Source organism: Trachemys scripta, chromosome 3, assembly GCF_013100865.1.
Source record: "Trachemys scripta elegans isolate TJP31775 chromosome 3, CAS_Tse_1.0, whole genome shotgun sequence".
Lineage (NCBI taxonomy): Eukaryota > Metazoa > Chordata > Testudines > Emydidae > Trachemys > Trachemys scripta.
Window position 1 is genome coordinate 130,403,774 of NC_048300.1, and position 21,798 is coordinate 130,425,571.

The 21,798-nt window shown below is 38.2% G+C and overlaps 1 protein-coding gene across 1 annotated transcript in view; it reads left to right on the plus strand.

Moving 5' to 3' along the window:
• The window catches only part of PNISR (PNN interacting serine and arginine rich protein), a 28,970-nt gene extending 10,570 nt beyond the window's left edge, over positions 1-18,400 (plus strand). The window contains exons 3-12 of the mRNA XM_034765994.1: positions 360-545; positions 3,225-3,448; positions 7,104-7,290; positions 7,493-7,683; positions 8,699-8,836; positions 9,853-9,952; positions 10,670-10,723; positions 12,144-12,314; positions 16,023-17,127; positions 17,365-18,400. Coding sequence (XP_034621885.1) covers positions 360-545; positions 3,225-3,448; positions 7,104-7,290; positions 7,493-7,683; positions 8,699-8,836; positions 9,853-9,952; positions 10,670-10,723; positions 12,144-12,314; positions 16,023-17,127; positions 17,365-17,395 — 2,387 coding nt within the window. The 3' untranslated portion in view covers positions 17,396-18,400. The remainder of the gene's footprint in view (positions 1-359; positions 546-3,224; positions 3,449-7,103; positions 7,291-7,492; positions 7,684-8,698; positions 8,837-9,852; positions 9,953-10,669; positions 10,724-12,143; positions 12,315-16,022; positions 17,128-17,364) is intronic.
• The last annotated feature ends 3,398 nt before the right edge of the window (positions 18,401-21,798 follow it).

The following is a 21,798-nucleotide window of genomic DNA, read 5'->3' on the forward strand; positions in this document are numbered from 1 at the left end:
CCTTAAACTTAACTTCACTAATATAGAATTTACAGAGTTTACACCTTTTAAAATCTGAATTTGTATTCTTCACTCTCAACAAGAGTATAACTACCATCCATTCAAGTAATGATAGAAAAACTAAAACAGTATATATAGTATTCATTTAGAGAAACTCCACTGCAACAGTATGCACATACACGTTGACATATTTGCAATCGCCAATAAAAATGTAATTACATGCCATGAATCATCGTCAAGGTAGTTGTAGGTAAATAAAGTGATTCTTCCGTTAAGAGAATATATGTATATCTCACTAGTAGAATTGTATTTTGGAAGTTTAAATACTGAAATGGTAAAGTTTTTAAAATTTGTTTTAGGCCAGATTGACTGGGCTGCATTAGCTCAGGCATGGATTGCCCAACGGGAAGCCTCGGGGCAGCAGAGCGTGGTAGAACAACAAGGAATGATGCCAAATGGACAGGATATTTCCGGAATAGAGCCTGGTCCAAACAACCATGGTAATTTTCAAGGGGATCCCAACTTCAACAGAATATGGCAGCCAGGTTTGTGTCTCTCTCTCTTTTCCCCCCCCCCCTCTCTCTCCAACCCCTCCCATATTTTAATTATTTATTCAGTAATTTGGTGAATGTGTGAATATGTATGTATATTATCCTCTGTTTCTCTATTTTCTGTGTGTGTCACCCTCCCCATTGCATCATTCACTTACTTCTGACAACATGATGTCTACATTCAACAAATAGCTGGTTCAGGGATGGGAAAGAGTACAGTCATGAAGATTGTATAGTACAGTCTAGTCATCTGAAATTTTCATAGACACCAGTTAGTGTGTGTGTATATATATAGATATAGATATATAAAATAGTCTTTGGGTTTTGTCTTTGAATTTTAATATAGAAGGTGAACACCTGTGTTTGGTTTTCCCCCCCGTGGGATTCAGTTACTTGTTTCACTTCTTATTCCCAGGTTGGTAGGAGCTGGCGTATTGAAGGGCACAATGTGCTCTTGAGGAAGAGAGCATCTATTGTCACTCTGTTGCAACCCTTTTAGCTGTTTTGGGCAATGTTTTTGACAGGTTATGGAATGAGTTCTGTCCAGCACTTAGCTGGTGGGATGCTTGCTATGGTGTTCTTTCAAGGCACAACAGCTTGGAGATCAGAAAGGGCAGAGGTCTGCTTGTGAAATACACTTTTATTGTATGTGTCTTCCTTTTTGAGGTTATCTGCTCTCCCCAGGTCTTACCCTACCCATTATATGCACCGCACATGGGATGCCTATAGTTAAGATTAACTGAACATTTATAATAAAATGGGTCACTTTCAGTAAATTACAACTTTCTCAAAAATTTAGTTTTTGGCTGAAACATATATTTCTTTTCCTATCAAGGAAAATGTTTGTCCTGAAAGTTTCATTTAAAAAAAAAAAATAGAGCTGATTTCAAGAACAGAAGGAGTAGAAGAATTGCAATTTTACTTCCAAGAATTATTTTGCAAACATTTTCTTTTGCAATTTAAAAAAAAACAGATCTAGCACATCTGCAGAATGTAATGGCCATTTGAAATTTGGCAGGAAAGTAGTTTCTAAGTCTGTAGATGGTTTTTTATTGGTCCAGTGAAAATTGCATTTGATTTTATAGCTACAAGGGAGGGTAAAAAACCCCAAAATCTGCACATGTGCACTGAATTATGTTTAAAACGTTAAAACAATGATTTCTCAAAGTTCTGTTGGCACTTTGGCAAATGTGCCTATGTGAACTGAATGGAAATTTTCATTTAGACTATCTCAGACAATCACTTGTGGTACATATACATGTTTAACAAAGTGGGGTAGAATGTCAGGTTTGAAAGGCAGAAGTTATGTGGTGTATAGTGTCCCAATTCAGTGACTTAACCACATTCTTCTTCGTCTTTCACTAAAGATCCAGGGCAGTCATGGCTCCAGTATGCAACTCTGCAGAGAATCTGAGCAGTGCTGCTTTCCACAGGGAAGCTGCAATAAGTAGGGCAGCCATCAGGGCTGTCTAAATTATCCCCTGAGTAGCCCCCAAGTTCAAAGGTGTCTTAAGGGCACCTTAGTCCTTCCACTCCTGGTCTTCAAGTTCTGTGCTGCCACCTCTAAGATATGCAGTACTGAATATTGCCTTTAATGTTTGCAAGGTTTAAGCGTTTTTTTTTTTTTTTTTTGGGGTAGTTTTGTTCTGACTAACTTTCTGCATTGTAATGTAAACATAGAGAACTTGACATAGAAATGTTGAATCATTATTGAGTGGCTATGTTTGTAGGGGGGTCTTGGGTGATTTTATGCCATTTAATATTTTTATCAGTGACCTGGAAAAAACAAAATCATTATTAATCAGGTTTGCAGAATATACAAAGATTGGAGGAATGGTAAATAATTGTTCTGTTAGTGCCTTGTCCTCTTAATCTGACTCAGTGAGTAAGATGGATGCAAGCAAGCAATATGCATTTCACTACAGCCAAATGTAAAGTCATGCTTCTAGGAACAAAGAATATAGGCCATAGTGACAGGATAAGGGACTTCTGTATTTGGTACTGGCCTTACTTCTGTATTTGGTATTGTTCTAACAACTATTGATATACTATGTCCAGTTCTGGCGTTCATACTTCAAGAAGGATGTTTCAAAATTGGAGAAGGCTCAGAGAAGAGCCATGAGAATGATTAAAGGATTTGAAAGCCCTGCCATAGAGCGATAGACTCAAGGAGCTCCATCTGTTTAACTTATCAAAGAGTAGGTGGAGGGGGGTGACTTGATCACCATCTATAAGTATCTACATGGGGAACAGAAATTTGATATTAGAGGGCTCTTTAGTTTAGCAGACAAAGGCATAACTTGGTCCTATGGCTAGAAGTTGAAACTAGACAAATTCAGACTAGGAATAATTTACCCAAGATTGTGGTGGATTCTCTATTGCTGGAGATTTTTAAATAGAGATTGGATGTCTTTCTAAAAGATATATGCTATAATTCAACCACGTTTTTTGGATTTGAATCAGGAATTAATTCCTGCTTCATTAGACTAGGTGGCTCCTTCTAACCCTAATCTATGACTATATATCAGTTTATACCTACCTGACTCCTTATCAGACAAAAGCTGAAAGTCTTGTTTTTTGGCACTTCATGAGATTGATAGCTTACGAACATTTATTATTTGTCTAAGTCTCATTGTTAACTTCATACTGAATTTTATTCTAAATCCTGAACAGAATGGGGAATGCCTCACCAACCTCCACATCCACCTCCAGATCAACAGTGGATGCCTCCAGCCCCTGGTCCAATGGAAATTGTTCCTCCATCTGAAGACAGCAACAGTCAGGATAGTGGGGAATTTGCTCCTGACAACAGGCATATATTTAACCAGAACAATCACAACTTTGGGGGACCACCCGATAACTTTGCAATGGGGCCAGTGAACCAGTTTGACTATCAGGTGAAACATATTTGTTGCTTTAATATTGTAGACGTACAGAGTCCCTTCTGTGGAAGTGTTCCTCTAAGAATATCTAGCGGCGACTCTCACTCTTCAGTTCTACAAACAAGAAGTCTGTTAGCTGCTAAATCTTAGCAGCTAAGATACATTTTAACACAATGCAGAATACCTTATGCATACAGAAGAAGACTTTAGAGTTTTCAGTTCTGAGGCCAAACAAGATTTTTTCCGTACAAAGAATGAGAAGTGGTTATGTGCAAGATTAAAATGACTCAGTGTTTTTCAGTATATAATTAACATGACAAAGTTGTGTAAAAGAAAGGAGCATTAAATAAAGTTAAGAAAATAATATACCTAAATATACTAGAGAATGTACTATAGGGTAGCGGTTCTCAACTGGGGATCCATGAGCCCTTTCAGGGGATCCGCGGAGCCCCATGGCTGAAACCTAGTGCCCCGAGCCCAGCGCTGCAGCTGGGAGCGGCGCAGGGCTGAAGTTGGCGGCCACCCCGCCCCAGGGTGGAGTAACGCGGGGCTGAAGCTAGCTCAGTCTCTCTCCCGCCCCCTCAAGCTCCTGAAGCCAGAAGTGGTGTGGGGCTGAAGCCAGCAAACCTCCTCCCTCCCCCCCGCTCCCCTCACCCCCGAAGCTGGGAGCTGCACTGGGAATTGCCCACCCGCCCGTACATAGCCCCTAGCTACCTCCCGCCTGCACCCTAAGCTACTCCCCTGCCTGCACACATCCCCTAGCTATCCCCTCCCTGCACCCTGAGCGGTTTTCAACCTTTTTGAACTGAGTCCTCTCCCCCTTTGAGTTATATATTTTGGTTGCATCCCCACACAGCCCAGGCAGGCTGGGTGGCCTCCTGAGTGAGTCGGAGGGTGGAGGTGGCACTCCCTTCCTGGACCCCAATGTATGGAGCTGGTTCAAGCCCCACCAGCTCTTGCCCTCCACTCCCCCACCCCCCAGTAGAAGTAAAACTATGCCTATGTCTAAGGGTCCCCCCGGTCCAGAGCCCCAAGTTCCCCTCGGCCCCCGCTGGGCCCTGGTGTGTTTATAGCATGTTGAGGGGGGCCTCAGCAAGAAAAAGTTTGAGAACCCCTGCTATAGGGAATAGCCCTGCATTTGCAGGGAGATAGACATGGAAAAGATCAATTGGATCCTCCAGTCTATCTTCTGTGAGTCTATGAATAAACAATTATTTAAAAAAAAAATTCACATCCAATTTTTTTCTTTACTCTTGCAAACACGTTATGTACAGTGTTTGTAAAGAATAGATTTTTTTTAAGTATTACAGTGAGGGATATTGTCCAAGTCTATATCCAAAGAATTTACTCTAGATTTTTTTCCCCCGAATTTTCAATGGTATTGTATGCTCAAACCTGTTACAATAAATTATAAACACACATTACCTTTTGGAACATCTACCTCATATTCACAGACAATAGAAATCTGTGGGGAAGACTGACAAAAGGTATAGGAATTTATTTCTATTTTCTATCCTAATTTCTCTACTCTTAAATTTTAGTGTCTGGCATCATTGTTAGATGTGAGGTGAACCATCCATTTTCAAATACTTTAGGCTATAAAAGTCTTCTGTCTGCTATTACTGGACAAAGTTTTATAGACAACTTCTCAGAATCCTGTAAAAATGGTACTGAAAGTCCACTTTGTAGCAGATGATGCAGTAAATGCTACTATCTTTAAAATTACATTGGAAATACTAAATGTCTGTTATTTGAATAACCAAAAGAATATAATAAAACATTTGATTTAAAAAGAGAGGGAAAAATCAGATTTTTTAATTTAAATTTAAAACATTTTTCTTTTTTAAAATAAACCTATTTCAAATTAAATTTCAAATTAAGACAACCTGTGTTAAATCCTGAACTGCTTATAAATATTAAACAGAACATGTTTTCTGCCAAAATCTTAAAGAAAATCACATATTGAGCTGGTGGAAGTCACTGGCTAAGCACCTGGAACCAGAGTTTGTTGAAGTACTAAGCCAGCTTTTGATAGTAGTAGCAGATATTTTCTTCATTTCAGATTATTCAGATAGTTCAGTGACTAGTTCATTCAAAGTTTAAAAAGTTGATTGGAGTTGAAAAAGAAGTTTGTTTTCCTCTTCCAGTCTGTGAATAAAAACTCCGTGTGAGAGAATGAGATCTACTAGTTCTAAAATCTTGAAGGACATGGTAACCCGAAACAATCAGTTCAGTTTATTAACTACAGATAACTCTTATTATTTTTATTTATTTGTATTGTCGTAGTGCCTAGTAAGACTAGTCATGGAAGAATATAGTACTTTTCTTAATAATCAGTTTTAAATGCAAAACATGTTTTGATGAACTTGTTTTTATGTATCCAGCACATTTAAGGGAGTTTTAGTTAGCTAATAAAAAAAATTAAAATGCTGTTCTTGTGCATTTTTAATTGAATTGCAGTTTGCATGCAAATAGAGCTTGACACAAATCACACATAAAAATGAACCTAGTAAATAAGAAACGTATCCTCCATATAATAGGTACCATTTCAAACATAATAAAAAATGTAAAAAATTAAGCTATATAATTGCTTAAATGTGCATAGATATAGTGTGTCCCCTGGTTAACAAAAAGTAGTATCAAATTTAGTGTAAAGGGTATATGTAGTTGCAAATCAGCATGTTTTAATGGTTACCAACCAATGAGAATCAACCTTTTTTTTTTTTTTTTTAAAGAAAATAACTAAGGAGTACAAATGCAAAACAAGATTAAAATAATCCATTTTAATCAAGGTCCTGCTTGTTTAAATCATGCTGAAAATTGGCAATTTAATAATTTTGACTTAAATCACCCTGTCATAAAATATTTGATGCTTGCAGCCTTATACCTATATGCCATCCTTTTAAATGGTTTCAATGGCTATTTCTAGGAACCAACTATAACATGCACTCATCTGTGCCACAGCTTTGCAACTCTGACTTGCATGGCAACTTGGTAGGAATGCAAGAACTATACCAAACTTGCATATAAATATATGCATTAGTTTGATCAGCCATAATATTTCTTTTTATTTGCAACATCCTCAATAGATGAGTGGAGATTGCAGGTGAAGTCCAGCAACAAGCAACAAAAAGTTGGAGCTTTTCACCTTTGTCCTCAAGTTGTAGTTATAGGGAGAGAGTGATTGCATGTCAGCACTTCAGGACTCTGCGTGCTACTTTGGCCCTCAGGCTGCACTTTGTGCACCTCAGCTTTAACTGAGTATGCCAATGATAGTTGGTAGTGAATTGGTTAATATTGACAGCAGCTAGATGGGTATCAGACTTCAGTTTTGAGAGGTTGTGAAAAGGGGTTGTCTGCAGCCCATTCATAGATTCATTATGGTGTCTATGCATTGGTTTACATTCTAAAAACTATTTTCAAAACCAGAAGTTCTTAAATAAATAATGACTTTTTAAATAAAAATGACACTTTAGATTTTGGGGACCACAGTAAAACAGGTAGAAAGACCATATTTAGGTAGAAAAAGCCATGATTTCAATTTGCCTGGATTTCTGTTGTTTCACTTACATACACATGTGCGTGCACACATGCTATGTGGAGCCCAAGGAATAAGTTTAGAGTGCATTGTATTAAATGTGAAGAAAAATGAACTGCGTTACTCTTTCAGCATGGGGCTGCTTTTGGTCCACCCCAAGGTGGATTTCATCCACCTTACTGGCAGCCAGGACCACCAGGGCCACCAGGTCCCCCAGCACCTTCAGCGCCTCCCCAGAACCGAAGGGAAAGGCCCTCATTCAGAGACCGTCAACGTTCACCCATCGCGATGCCTGTGAAGCAGGAGCCTCCACAGATTGGTACATGTTAACCACACTTTAATGAAAAAAAACCCAAAAACATGATTTCAGAGATGGTTTTCATTGTAAAAAGAAATGTAACATTTGAAATCTGTAATTACAACTTAATAATAGCAACAACAAAAAATTCTAATTGGGTGAGAAAGATGTATCTTTTTATTTTTTTTTCCTTCTGACAAAACTATAAATCTCTGTCATGCAGATGCTGTGAAACGTAGAACCCTTCCTGCTTGGATTCGTGAGGGTCTGGAAAAGATGGAACGAGAAAAGCAGAAAAAGCTGGAAAAAGAGAGAATGGAACAGCAACGTTCTCAGATGTCTAAAAAAGAAAAGAAAGCAAGCGAGGAAGCTGAAGAAGGAGATGGTCCACGGTTACCTCAGAAAAGTAAATTTGTAAGTAGAAGCATTCACTTTTGATCAGATATCTATTTTCCTGAAAGATCTTAACATTTCTCTCTCTAACCTGAAAAATAGTTTCTTTATCTACAACACTTAATTTTTAACATGAGTAACAAATAAGTTTGTGTCAACTGCAGTGCCACTTACCTGACCTTTGTAAATTCTTGTTAGATAATGGGCAAAAATTTAAGCATAGCTTAAAGAATATTTATTTTTACTTGGTTTGTAATAGCAAAGAGGCAGTGATAAAATAGGGCCTTATTTTCTGTTTGCATAAATTGGTAATTGGCATAAACTAGGAGGGAGATGTCTATGGTAAAGAATTGAACTGTTTGTACTTGGACTAGTTTGAGTACAAATGTACCAGTGCATCCATGCTTGCCAAAATGAACCAATTTAGAGAGTCTTATGCTGTAGCCTTGTGTCTGTGGTAGTTCTTCCTAAATGATTTGCAGTGCTGGATACCTATCCTACAGTGACCAGACCACTGCATAGGTGGCCTTTCTGGACACAGAGGGGTCAGGTGAGCAGTCGAGAGCCGTTAGTTTTTCTCCTTGGGCAGTTGCCTTGCCTGACGAATATCCTAGGTTGTTGGGTGAGGGTCCTTTCTCTGGATCCCGAAGTCGGATTCCTCCAATCGATGCATAAATCCCGTTCACTTGGGAAAAAGTGTCTACGTTGATTCCCTCACATTATATCCTCCACACCCTGCCTCAAAGAACAGCTTTGCGTGTCCTAACCAAAAAGACCCACAATGGCTTGTCCTCTGAAAATACTGGTTTGACGGTCCATCTGAGGATTACCAAACCTGCATTGCAGCTGGTGATTTATGGTTGGATTTCTGGCTCCAAGGGCTTGCAGAGTGGGAAGGGGGATCACTTACTTGTTTGGAGGGCTGTTTTGCTTCATTCTGAAGTGCTGTATTTCAATTTTTGTTGAGCACCATAAATAGAAACTTCCTTGTTTTAATTATGAATTAGTCCTAAAGTATGCAATGTTCTTCTTATAGGACAGTGATGAGGAAGAAGACGACATCGAAAACACAGAAGCTGCAAGTGTTGGAAAAGTTAGTAGGAGCCCCTCTCCTGCTCCTCCAGAGGAGCAAAGTGAACCAGAAATGACAGAAGAAGAAAAGGAGTATCAAATGGTATAAATAACATAGTTCTCTCAAAAGGGTGTTCGTCTATACGTATTTTTCTGGCTTTAGGCATAAAAGAGTAGTTGTGCTTTTCTATGCCTGACATTTTAAATAAATATATAACATAGATTGTATACTGTACTGGGATTATATATGGAGTCGTATGTGTCTCCGTTTAACATATGAATAGCATTTCCACATAGGGGAGAATATACTTATATACGTGTGTGTACCATACCATATATGTGAAGTCAAGAGCTATCTGATAAGATGTAAAGAAACACAATATACTTATTTATCATGCATTTTTGCCCACCTCACTGGTCTTTGTCCACTAATAATTCTATCATTCTTCCTTGGAATTTATTCTAACATTCCCTCCCGCCCCACCCCCGGATCATCTACTTTTTGCTAAAAATACAGTTTCTTAAAGCCCAAGAATAGCAAGATTTAGTCTTGGGCTAGCAGCAACTTTTCTATCCAAGAATTATAATTATTTGACGTGCAATATTTTGTGGTGTTGCACGATGAGAAATGGGAGCTTGTTTCCCACTATGACCTAGTATTCTTTGGAGGGTCTCTGTCTCCTATGTATAGAAAAGGTATTTCAGGTGACTCATATAGGTTTTTGTGGTTCTTTCTGAACCCTCTACAACTGAAGTCCTGGTATTTAAGGCCCCAAACCTGCGAAGTCATATGCATGCACTTTATTTTAATGAAATTAAGTAATTGTACAATCTGTAATAGCGGGATTTCATACCCTGCTTCTGTATGTGAAATGCTTATGATTATAGGTCAGTGTGAGAGTACAGATTGTTTGGATTTTTTTCAATTGGACTTGATTTCCAAACTACTTCAGAGTCCTAATTTTAACTGATCTTTTGTATAGAAAAAATAATTAAGTAAAAGGAACCAAATTATGCTTTTACACCCATGCAAAGCAGTGGGGTTGCATATGTGTAACAAAGTGTAGAATTTGGTTCAAATACTTTGCTTCCAGTGTTATTTAAAATTATTTTCTTCAGATGATGTTGACAAAACTGCTGCTGACAGAGATTCTTTTAGATGTCACAAATGAAGAAATTTATTATGTAGCCAAAGACGTACATCGTAAAGCAACTAAAGGTATGCTTTTCTTTTTTAGTTTGTTCAGTGAATATTTTATATTTGCATGTTTTTAGAACATTTTACTCCATAGCAACTGTTCCCAAGAGCAATCAATATACAATGCATCTGATTTGCTAGAGCTCAAATCCAGTAATCATATACTGTTGTCCTGTGCAGTGTATTGTGAGTTACTTCAGTTATTCCATTTCTTTCATATAATTCATTTCTTTAGTTATGATGGTTCTTCTGTGTTAATGGCTTTTGCAGTGTAGAGATCTATTTCTTAATGCTATCATTTTACCTCAAACTTTTAGTTGATCAGAAATGAAAAGAGACAAATATGAATCCTCAAGTAGCTCATTTTCTTTCACTGTTAACAAGGCCACTCTATATATAACAGCAGGTGATTTTTTTTTCTATACAATTATGAGTAAAATTAAATATGTAAATACTGGTATTTGAAATATATATGCAGATGCTGTAACTTGGAAACGGATCTCTGAATATAGATTTGTGGTTTGCAAGTGACTATTAACTCACATTTATAATGTGAAACTTTTACATGGTGAGAAAATCTAGGACTGGTTTTAAATGGATGATACGTTTTTAATGTTTCTTCTCTCCCTCCAAAAAACAGCAATAGTAGTAGATTTAACAATACCATAGACTCTCATGACTATGAAATCGTGGCTATTTGTGTTAACATGTTGTTCCTGTTGTTGATGTGATACAAAGCTCCTGCAAAACAGCTGGCACAGTCCAGTGCACTGGCTTCCCTCACTGGGCTCGGTAAGTATGTTCCTTATTTTTGAGAGGGGCTTAATGGGGAGATCACTCTTACCTTGCATTTCCAGAAATTGTGTGTTGAAACTAGGTTGTAATTGCCCTAATAATTAAGGGTCATTCTGCTACCTTTACTCATGTTGGGTAGATCCTTACTCTATAAGTTATCCCACAGATTTCAGAGCGATAATTTCTGGAGTAAGGAACTAATCATATGAGTAGAGTATCAGAATCTTGCCTACGTTTGTAAACTAGGTAAACACATGAGAAGTACACTTACTTTTTTTTGGCTGGATAGTTTACTCGATAACTAATTTTAATAGGATGGTTTTTGAATTGTTCCAGGAGCAAACTACAATCTTTTTGAAGGAAGATGACTATTTTTATGCATTACTCCCGTTTTGGTCCAGCCTATGTTAACCGTGGGTAACAGTTGACAATATAACTGTTAAAAATGTAAAGCTCTGGTTTGCAAAAAAAGCCTATTCAAATGTTTAGAATAAATTTATACTTTCATTGAAAAAACTACACACCTACTAAAGCTCCCATATCCACGATTATCAATTTGAAGATGTACAGGATGTGAAACGTAGAATTGCATTCTGAGATGTAATAGGAAAAGCTCTTTCCCAATGTTGTCATCTTACCATAGTCTAGTAGCAGTGCTACAATAAAATGTCAATGATCATGTGCTGATTACACAATATTGTGAACTTTGTTGAACTCCTTTACATAAGGTGAAATGTTCTCTGTCCCAATTATTCAGATGTTTTTAAACTAATTGTAATAAAGATTAAGAGAAACTCAAATGGAAAGAAAGTAAAATGCCTCTGTGTCAGATGTTTAAGGTTACTTTGTATCAGTCCAGTATATACTCAGACCTTTCTTTTGGGGGCAAGGGAAGTCCATTTCTATTCCATCTCTGTACCTTTTGACGTACAGTATTTTCTAAACCACAGTAGAAAAGTTGATATGGCATTCAGGAATTCTAAGCCCTGGACAACTGAAGGCTGCCGAAGTCATTGCAGAGATGTCTTCAGGGACAGGGTCCCAGGCATTTCACTGCTTTGTCTGTGTGCTTGCTGATACATGGGAAGGCATTGTTACTGGCTCTATATGGAGCTTTTTTTTGCCCGTGGAAGCATGCCCTTCCATACAATGAGAAAAGTGCCATGATCACAGTGGTTGCTTGCTGAGAAATAGACAAGCTGTTCCAGAAGGAGTAAACCCAGATAATAAGCACCAGTACAGAAATGGGGGCCTTGAACACTCCAGTCAACCAGCATTGGCACTTCCCTCAGAATAAGTGGCTTCTTCAGAGAAGAGAAAGTGAAAGAAGGGCAATGTACTCTCCTCTTTGCCCCACAGAAATATTAAGAACAAGGCTTAATCTTTCCTCGTGATAGACTGGGCTTTATGCACGCAGGTGGACTGGGTGGTTATGGATCAGGAGACAGTGAAGATGAGAGGAGTGACAGAGGCTCTGAATCATCTGATACTGATGATGAGGAACTACGACACAGAATCAGGCAAAAACAGGAAGCATTTTGGAGAAAAGAGAGAGAGCAGCAACTATTACTAGAAAAACAGCTGGAAGGTAAGTCATTTAAATGTGTTCCTGCTGTAAAAACATATACATACATATATAAATAAATAATAATTTTCAGGCTAAAACATATGGAGCCTTATATAAAAATGATGTTCCTTAATTCTAAAGTTTTGCTCAAAAATGTTTGTTACTTTGCCAAAAACTGGGTTTGTGTCCCTTTTTTTTCTTTCCTGCTTGTAAAATCCATTATATATGTTCTTCATAGACTATTTATTTACTTTCTCAGTTTTAAAAAGAGCAAATTACAACCGATAGTTAGAGCCCTGCAAATCCATGGATATCTGATTTATATCCGCAAATATCCACAAATCGTTTTTGCAGATCAGATGCAGATACAAATTTTGTGTATGTGCAGGGTTCTACAGATAGTTTTCAAAAGTAAATTCCTTTAAAATATCAATCCTGATTTAGGGTAAAATTCACCCCTATGGAGAGGGACCATGTGAAGCCTTTTCTCCACTGTTCTTTAAAGTGGGACATAAGCCTTATGTTGTCCCTTCACATGCGAATGAATTTTACAAGGACTGCATTGCACAAGGATCTTTGAAATAGTATACATTTACAAAGTGTTCTCAGGTTGAGAACCATTCTCCAAACCTATTTGTCAGGCTACACAGTGGGTATATGTCAGCCTACTAGTGGATGAAGAAAAGAGTTTGTGTAGATGAAGAATTTTATATATACATTCTAAATACATGAAAAATATTATCTCTTGTGATGTCACTCCCTATTTCAAAGGGGCAGTCTGGTTCTGTCTCTCACTAGATGGTGAAAACTTGGTGGCTGGATAAGCTTTGATTTTTTGGGGGGATTTCCCCCTTTTCCTGCCTCTTTAGAATTTTTCTCTTGTCACTTCATTAGGCCTAGATTAGCATAGGATGCTTCTTTGTGGATAGTTAGACTTTTATGTTGCTTGTTTGCCTTAGGGTTTTCCCCACTCTTCCCCCAAAGAAAATCATACTGCAACTTGGGTCTCTAAGAGAAAGCTGAGCAGTCCTCAGCCAGAGGGATTATCTTCTTTCAAACTGCTGAAATTTTGGTTTGGAGTGATTTGTGACTGCTCAATCCTTGAAGAAAGTAAGACCCAGGATTTGCAATTTCTTAAAGCAGATATAGAGATATATTCACTGCTTTTTGTAGCCTAAGGCACCTATTGGGTTCCACTCTATTCTAAATGTGAAGAAAGTGAACTCTGTTTTCTGTGTGCCAAATGTGTGTCTTCATAACTTGGTGTCGGTTCCAGTTTTCACATTCAGTCACTCCAACTATAGCTTCTGAGAACATAGCCTTGATCAGAGCTCTCTCTGGCCTACCTCTCCTAACACTTTGGATATTAAGTCCCCCCTCATGCATGATGGTTACAGCACAAGAAAATGTGCTGGGGTTACTTCTGAGTTTCCTGCCTGGAGAGCAATCGTGATTGGTACATGCATGGGTGAGAGGCTCACTTAAGTCTCAGAGTGGGTTAAGTCCACTGGATGTAGGCAGAGAATAATGTTTACCAATCATTTTGCTTAAAAAAAGGGGCTGTTGGCAATTCATTACTTCAGTCAGGATCTGATGAGGGCAAGGCAGTTAAAGTTCAAACAGTGTATCACTGGCATATTTATTTCCTGTTGTGTTGAAGTTGGACATTTTCTCCCCTTTGTTTAAAGGCCTGGAAGCTGACCTGGATCAGCCATTCCTTCATAAAGGGAAGGGGTGTAATATCTCAACATTTAGTTTCCATTCCTCTCTTTAGGTGTATTAAATGCATATATCAAAGGAGAGGAATGTGGAAGTGCTCTGTATTGTGGTTACATGAGGGAGAAGAGGTCTCCTTGAGGAAAAATATTGAAACTATGGAATTTTGAAAGGTTATTTTAAATTTGTTGTCAAGGTGGTCCTTTATAATATTAATTTCCTGGCCTGCTCGATTACTTCTAGTTAAACATGAGCAAACACAGAACCTTTGTCATTGCTGAATATTCAAGAAGGTGGGTTTTTTTGTGAAGCTTGAAGTGAAAATGACCCAAAAACTCTTCCAGATCACTTCATTCTCCTGGGTTTTTCCCCACCCCTGTAAAAGGTGGTCTCTTCATAAGGCAGTTCTTGCAATAAGTAAGTGTGTGTTCGGGTATCTCAAACGAAGTTTTGTGTGGCTTTTAAACTCTTTCTGTTTAGAAACCATGTTGCCTCTTTCAATTTTCAGTTTCTCTTCCCCTGCTTTTATTTGTATTTATATTAGGATATTTACATGAAAACAATACTATTTTTGTTTAGTTTTCTGCTCATCATGTATTATTCCCCACTTAAAGGCAATATTAAAGCTATGGGCCCAAGCCCATTAGCTAGAAAACACTTCACTTCTGAGGTATTCACTTTGCCATTTAAACTGTCACAGCAAGCAAACAATGGAGTTGTGCATAGCTATTTAGCCAGACTAAATTATCACCAGATAGAGCAGTAAATGGATGGAAGTTTTCTATCATAAATGGACAAAAAAAGCTTTATTGCAACAGAAGTGCTTTACCCTGGTTGAATACATTTTTGGATCACAACTGTAATCGTTATCTGTGTTCAGTGAGGTACAGCTGACTCAGTTTTATGTAGAATTTTGGGGGGCAACCTTTAACCTCTTCAACATGCAGCCGAAACAAACACATCTCGTTACTCCATATCTGTGTGTGCTGTATATCAGAGTTGATTATAATTGAATTGTAAAAGGTGAGCACTTACAGATTTTCTGGATAGCTGAGATTTTTGGCAATGTATGCATTTAATGTAACGGTATCTTCTGCTATTTAAAAAAAAATTATATTTAAGGGGAAAAAGTATTCTAAAATTAATTTTTATCCCTCAAATGGTGGTATCTTAATCCTTTAATATGTTTAAAATGTGTGTAATGCACTGAAAAACCTTATAAAATTCATAAGTATTTATTTTTCTTGCTTAAGGGCTATTTTAAAACTCCATGTATAGACAAGCCTTTAGTCTTGTTTCTAGTGGACAGATGTCCACTAGAACCATGTCCCCTCTCCCTCCACAACACTGCTAATTAGTCTCAACAAAGAACCTAATGATTGAATGAGTGAGTATGGAGTCTCCACTATCCTTTTCTAGAGATGTGGTCCGTCAGGGTGGAATGGAGAAGTTAACACATCTTGCAGTACATATCGCTTTGAGGTGATTTTGTCGTCATGGAAACAGAATGGTTTTTCTTACCCATATGCATCAAGTCAAGATACATTTAAAATACGAACATAAAGTATGAATTAATCACTTGCCAAAATTCTTGAGTTATGTAAACAAAAATAGCGTCCAAAACTGTTAAAAATATCTCCTGTTTCACCTTAAAAAAAAAAAAAAAAAATTTTTTTTCAGAAAGCAGGTTTTAGAAATCACTTCTAAATTACAGTGTCATAAAATTAGGTCATCCCATGCAGCTCCCTGTCATTACAGGCTTGTGAATTAAATCCTGTATGTTAAGCAGTATTAAGCATGGGGGGCTTAAAAGAAGATGCAAAAGTCATCCAGGAACTTTAAGATGGTGGTGTAGTGAGGAGTGGCAAGGGAATTGTTTTCTAAAAATGACTAAGGTGGTCTGGGAACTTGTTCCTTAGCCAAGAAAGTCAGCACATTTGTTCTCTTGCCATGTATCTGTACCATGTTATTTGGCATTATTTCTGTTTTTTTTTCTTTCATATGCTTTTCCAGAAGAAAAACTACAAAATGAAAAAATTGCAAAAGAGATGAATGAATTCATTAATAAAGAGCAAAATAGCAATTCAGCACCACAGGAAGCGAAGGAAACAGAGGATGATGTGTTTAATGAAAAGAAAAGATCTCCAGGTGAAACTGCACCAGATATAGAACCCAAAAAAGAGGTTAAAGAAAAAGAGAGAACAGGAAGGAGTAGGTCAAGAAGTTCTAGTAGTGGTACCACTAGCAGCAACAGTAGAAGCAGTAGTAGCAGCAGTACTGTGTCTAGTACATCATATAGTACAAGCTCAGGTAGTAGTCGCAGTTCTTCACGGTCTTCCTCTCCTAAAAGGAAGAAGAGACGTAGTCACAGTAGATCTCCATCACATAAAATTAGGCGCAGTAGAAGTAGGAGTTATTCTCATAGAAATAGGAGAGAGAGGAGTAGAAGTAGGGAAAAGATAAGAGAAAGGAGACGGTCTAGTAGAAATAGCATGGACAAGGGGGAGAGACGAAAAAATCGTAGTCCTTCCCGGGAAAGAAGTTGGGAGAAGCGTAGAAGCAGTAGTCACTCAAGGGATAGGCGAGCTAGTCGTGCTAGTCGCAGCAGGAGTCGAGATAGGCGTAAAAGTGATGACCAGCATAGAAGTCTTAGTGGAAATAGGCACAAGCACAAGGGTGAAGGTAAAGATCAAGAAAGGAAAAAGGAACGAAGTAGGAGCATAGATAAAGATAGGAAAAAGAACAGAGAACGGGAGAGAGACCAGGAGAAAAGAAAAGAGAAGCAAAGAAAAGAAGAAAAAGACAGTAAGTCTGGCAATCATGATGACAGTAGGTTAAAGAGAAAAAGAGATAGTGAAAGAGCTCTCTCTCGCAGCAATTCAATGTCTGCTAAAATTTTAAGACAGGATTCTAGACAGGAAAGCAAAAAAAGTTCTACCAAAGATAGTAAAAGACATTCAGGCTCTGAATCTAGTGTCAGGAGCAGTTCTGAATCACCAGGAAGCAGCAAAGAAAAGAAGGCTAAGAAATCAAAGCATAGTCGGTCACGATCCATGGAGAAATCTCAAAGGTCTGGTAAGAAGGCAAGCCGCAAACACAAGTCTAAGTCACGATCAAGGTAGTATACTTTTTAAGTATTTTGACTGATTATTTTTTTTTTTTACTATTCGTCTTCCTGTGTACAACATATAAAATTTTTTAAATAAAATTCGGTATTTGTTATATTTGTTGTCTTGAGCAAAAGTAATTTTGGGAAGTCTTTTAAAATTACTAATTGTTAAGCCTAAAGTATGTGTGGTTTTGGGGCGGAGTGTCTTTCCCCATTAACTTTTTCCCCTTTCCCTTTATTTTTCAGGTCAACTACCCCTCCTCGTCGTAAACGCTGAGGAATGATGTGGAACCAGTGATATGACATTAAAAAATTCCATGAGTTTTAAGGGCTTGTCTCATTATAGAGGCACATTGTGGCTGTGTAGGTGAAACCAGAATCCTTTTTTAAACTGTAAATAGGTGTATTTTTTTCCAAATGCTGCTCAGTTAAATAATAGGATTTCTTTGTATTGCAATTTTTTCAGAAACAGTAGTGCTTAATAAGAATATAAAACATGCCATTCTCTTTCAGCTGTAATGTTCTTAAAATTACTATTGAATGTACTGTGATGTCAATAAAGCTCTTTAGTTCATTTTTGTTTAAAATTCTTGCACCTTAATTTTATGTATTAAAATATAGATAGTACTTTTTTTTTAAAAGGCAGCTGTACTTTGAAAAAAGTTTTTAACATCTATCGTTTTTCAAAGTATGTGAGGTTTTTTGTTTTTGTTTTGGTCCAGGGATTTGTTAAGATTATTCAATTGGGTGGGGGTTGGGGAGAAAAAGTAATAGACTTCTAATTATTTTTTTCTTTAGATGAAAATGTCTTAACCTTTTTGCAGTTCTCCTTTTTTGGACTATCAAGTAACATATGCTGTGTGTGTAAAATATGGATCATTCTTTAATATGAGATATGCTAAACCCAACCGAGCACCATTAGGAATATGTGCAAGTAACTGATCATGTGCACCATGAATGTTCAGCTTTGGAACTATATTCCTCAATCAACCACTTCTATTTTGTGTTCAAATGCTACTGGTTGGAATATAGAATAATGGATAATACGCTGCTCTCAATAGACTATTATTTCTCTTAAGAAGTGAGAATTTTGTGAAGAGTTGGTTATCTTGACAGTTTAGACATTTGGGAATGCGTAGATTTTTATTTTTATTTTTATTTTTATTTTTTCTAATCAGCTACAATTAAGTTTAAGATACACTACTGTGGAATACAGCTTCCGTGATGCACTGCATTTGGTTTTCAGTCCAGATCTTATATTACCTGTTCAGTTAAAAAAAAAGTATGAAAGGTTTATACAGGTCTGTCGCATCTTACGCACATTTAACATGCGCAATTTCAGCTTTGCGCGGTCGGGGGCGGGGAAGTGCGGGCGATTCCACCAGCATGAGACGCGAATCTGCTGTTCCCACTAAAATATTTTTTGGAGGGGACTTGACAGCAAAAGCATGTCTTTAGGCCTGTGATAAGGTTCTCCCCTATAATAATCCTGGAGGGTTGGCAAAAAAAAAAAAAAAAAAGTTGTGTGTCTGCCCCGGAGTGAGTGTGAGATGGGAGAAGCGAATCTGCTGTTCCCACTACAGTACTCAGTCCCCCTGTGCCTCTCACTGTGCGCATCTTGCCGTGCTGAGTGAGATTCTACTGTGCCTATACTGTTTAAAGAGACAGTATGTATTTTTAGTACTGTATAACTTGGCCCCTAAATGCAAGGCACCTACTTCATCTGGTGCTCAACCGAAGAAACAGCAATGTGTTCCAATGCTGGAGGAAAAACTAGCTGTGTTGGACTTATTGAGAGACGGTATGTCCATCGCCAACGTGGCGCGTAAATACGGCCGCAACGAATCTAGCATCTGTGTCATCAAGATTCGAGAGACAGAAATTCATCAAGCCGTGGCATCAAGTGCTCCAGTAACTGCTACGGTGATGGGCCAAGTGCGTGATAAGACTTTAGTGAAGACTGAAAAGGCATTAAACTTATGGCTGGCAGACATGAACCATAAACGTGTGCCTATCAATGGCAACATGTTGCGAGAAAAGGCATCTATGCGCTGTTCAAACCTCCCGCCGAAGAGGGACAGTCTTCTGATAAGAAGGAATTCAAAGCCAGCCAAAATTGGCTTAAAAGTTTTAGGAACCGCTTCAACCTCAAAAACATGCAGACTACTGGTGAAGCTGCATCTGCCAATGAGGAGGCAGCAAAAGCCTATCCCGAACAATTAAAGAAAATCATAGAGGAAAGGGGCTATCTTCCAGAACAAGTTTTTAATGCTGACGAGACTGGGCTCTTCTGGAGAAAAAAAAAAAAAAAAGCCCACACGCACTTACATGTCGAAATCAGAAAGACAAGCCCCTGGCTTCAAAGCAGCTAAAGACTGTGTGACTGTGTTGCTTTGTGGAAATGCAGCTGGGCATTTAATAAAGCCAGGCTTGCTCTACAGGGCTGCAAATCCCCATGCCCTAAAAGGCAAGAACAAAATTCTCCTGCCTGTGTTCTGGCAATCAAATAAGGCTGGGTGACGGCATTATTATTTCTGGATTGATTCCACAAGTGTTTCATTCTGGAGGTCAAGCAGTACCTTGAAGAGAAAGGACTTGACTTTAAAGTGTTGCTGATCATAGACAATGCTCCTGGCCACCCTGCGGCACTCCGGTTTGCGCATAACTACGTTGAAGTCGTCTTTCCCCCCCCCAATACCACCTCCAACCTCTCGACCAAGGCATCATTAGCTGTTTCAAGGACATGTACACGAGGCTTACATTCTCACGGATCCTTACCGCTATGGATGCTGATCCCAATGTTAATGTGATGGAGTGTTGGAAGGCCTTCAACATTGCTGACTGCATCACTTATATTGAACAGGCAATGGATGCTATCAAGCCTGAAACAGTCAATGCATGTTGGCAAAACCTGTGGGAAGACACTGAATGATTTTAAGGGTTTCCCGACCATTGACAAAGAAGTGCAACTCATTGTTCAGGTGGCCAGGCAAGTGGGTAGTGATGGCTTCGTTGACATCCTCGAGGAATTAATTGAGGGCCATAGAGAAACATTGACTAACAAAGAGTTAGAGGAACTGATAAAATCGTCTACAGAAGACGAAGATGATGACGAACAGGAAGAGCCAGCAACTTGGAATCTTCATAAATTTTCTGAAGTGTTCCAAGCAGCGAAAAACTTGAATGATTTAATTTCTGAATATGATTCTTCTATGGAACGAAGCCTCAAAGTTACATGTAGTATTACGGATTATTTGAGACCGTACCAAGAAATATTTGAGGAGCTCAAGAGACAACAGCGACAGTTGCCAATCGCCATGTTTTTAAAGAAAAAACAACCAGCAGCAGCAGAGCCTACACAATCAACTTCTCGAGCAGAACCAGAGCCAACCACTTCGTCTACGACTCGCTCTCTGTCACCCAAGCCTGGCCCATCGTCGCCTGGATCGACATCAGGCCCTGACGACTCAATGATAGTGTTGTCAGGGGAAGAGGAAGACTAATCATTGGAGTGTGTACAGTACAAGTCTAGCAAGAATATCCAGGATGACTGGTGACTGTTCAGGTTTACAGTATTGCACTGTACTGTACTGTTTTCATTTTTATTCTTTCATTCTTCTGTTATTAAAAATACTTTAAAATTATATTTTGCATATGTAGTCTTTATTATATACTGTACTGTACATTGCTGTATATAATACATAGTACTGTACAGGGTTGTATACACAAAATTGTACTTTATGGGTGATTTAAGGGATTGTCAAGGGTTTTCACTTTACGCGCTGACTGCGGAACGTAACCCCAGCGTAACATGAGACAGACCTGTATACTCTACCAATAATTGGAATTTTGTCACATCCTGTATTTATGGAAATTACATTATTTGACACAACTGCACTGATATTGGTAGTGACTTGCCAATAAAGGGAGCATACCTACAGTACTGCTGTATTTAAAAATTCCATAGATGTAGCTAAATAGCATATACAGAACATCTATTACTAGCACTACATTGGCATTAATTTTGTTACATTGTTGACATTCATGTATATTAAACTTCATCGTGTTTTATAAGAGAGTTCTCTTATGAGCATATTTGGGAAGGGTAAATAAGAATGTCAAGTATAATTTCATAGATGGAGGAGACATGATCTTAAACAATTCTGTGGGTAAGTATATAATGGGGGGTTTGTATAAATAAAGAGAACTCTAAATTTGGATGCTCTATTAATTTAGATGTGTGCAGGCTTCTGCCTGTTCTAAACAGACACAGATTAAAATAATTTTAAAAGATTTGTGCAGTAGGGAAAAGGAAACACCATTTTTAAGTGTGGAGTAAGTGTTATGGGGTTTCTTTAAAACCCAAGTTCACAAATGAAGGCTGGGGTGGAATGAAAATAGTATCCTCCCTGTTAGGGCTTCCCCTCATCGTCCCTTGGTTATTGTCACGCAGACAAAAAGAAGACCAGAGTCTGAAGTGCAGGTAATGCAGTGTTTATTGGGGTTAATCAAGCAAGCATATCCATAGCTTTGTACACCAGTAGATATTTTTCCTCTCCTCTTCCATCCCAGCTCTTCCTTAGCAGGCTCGATTATACCTGTAGTGCACGCCCCAGCACCACCTCTTACAATTTATGGTAATTTTCTGTTTTTGGAGGGTCGAGAGTCTGGGGCTTTGGT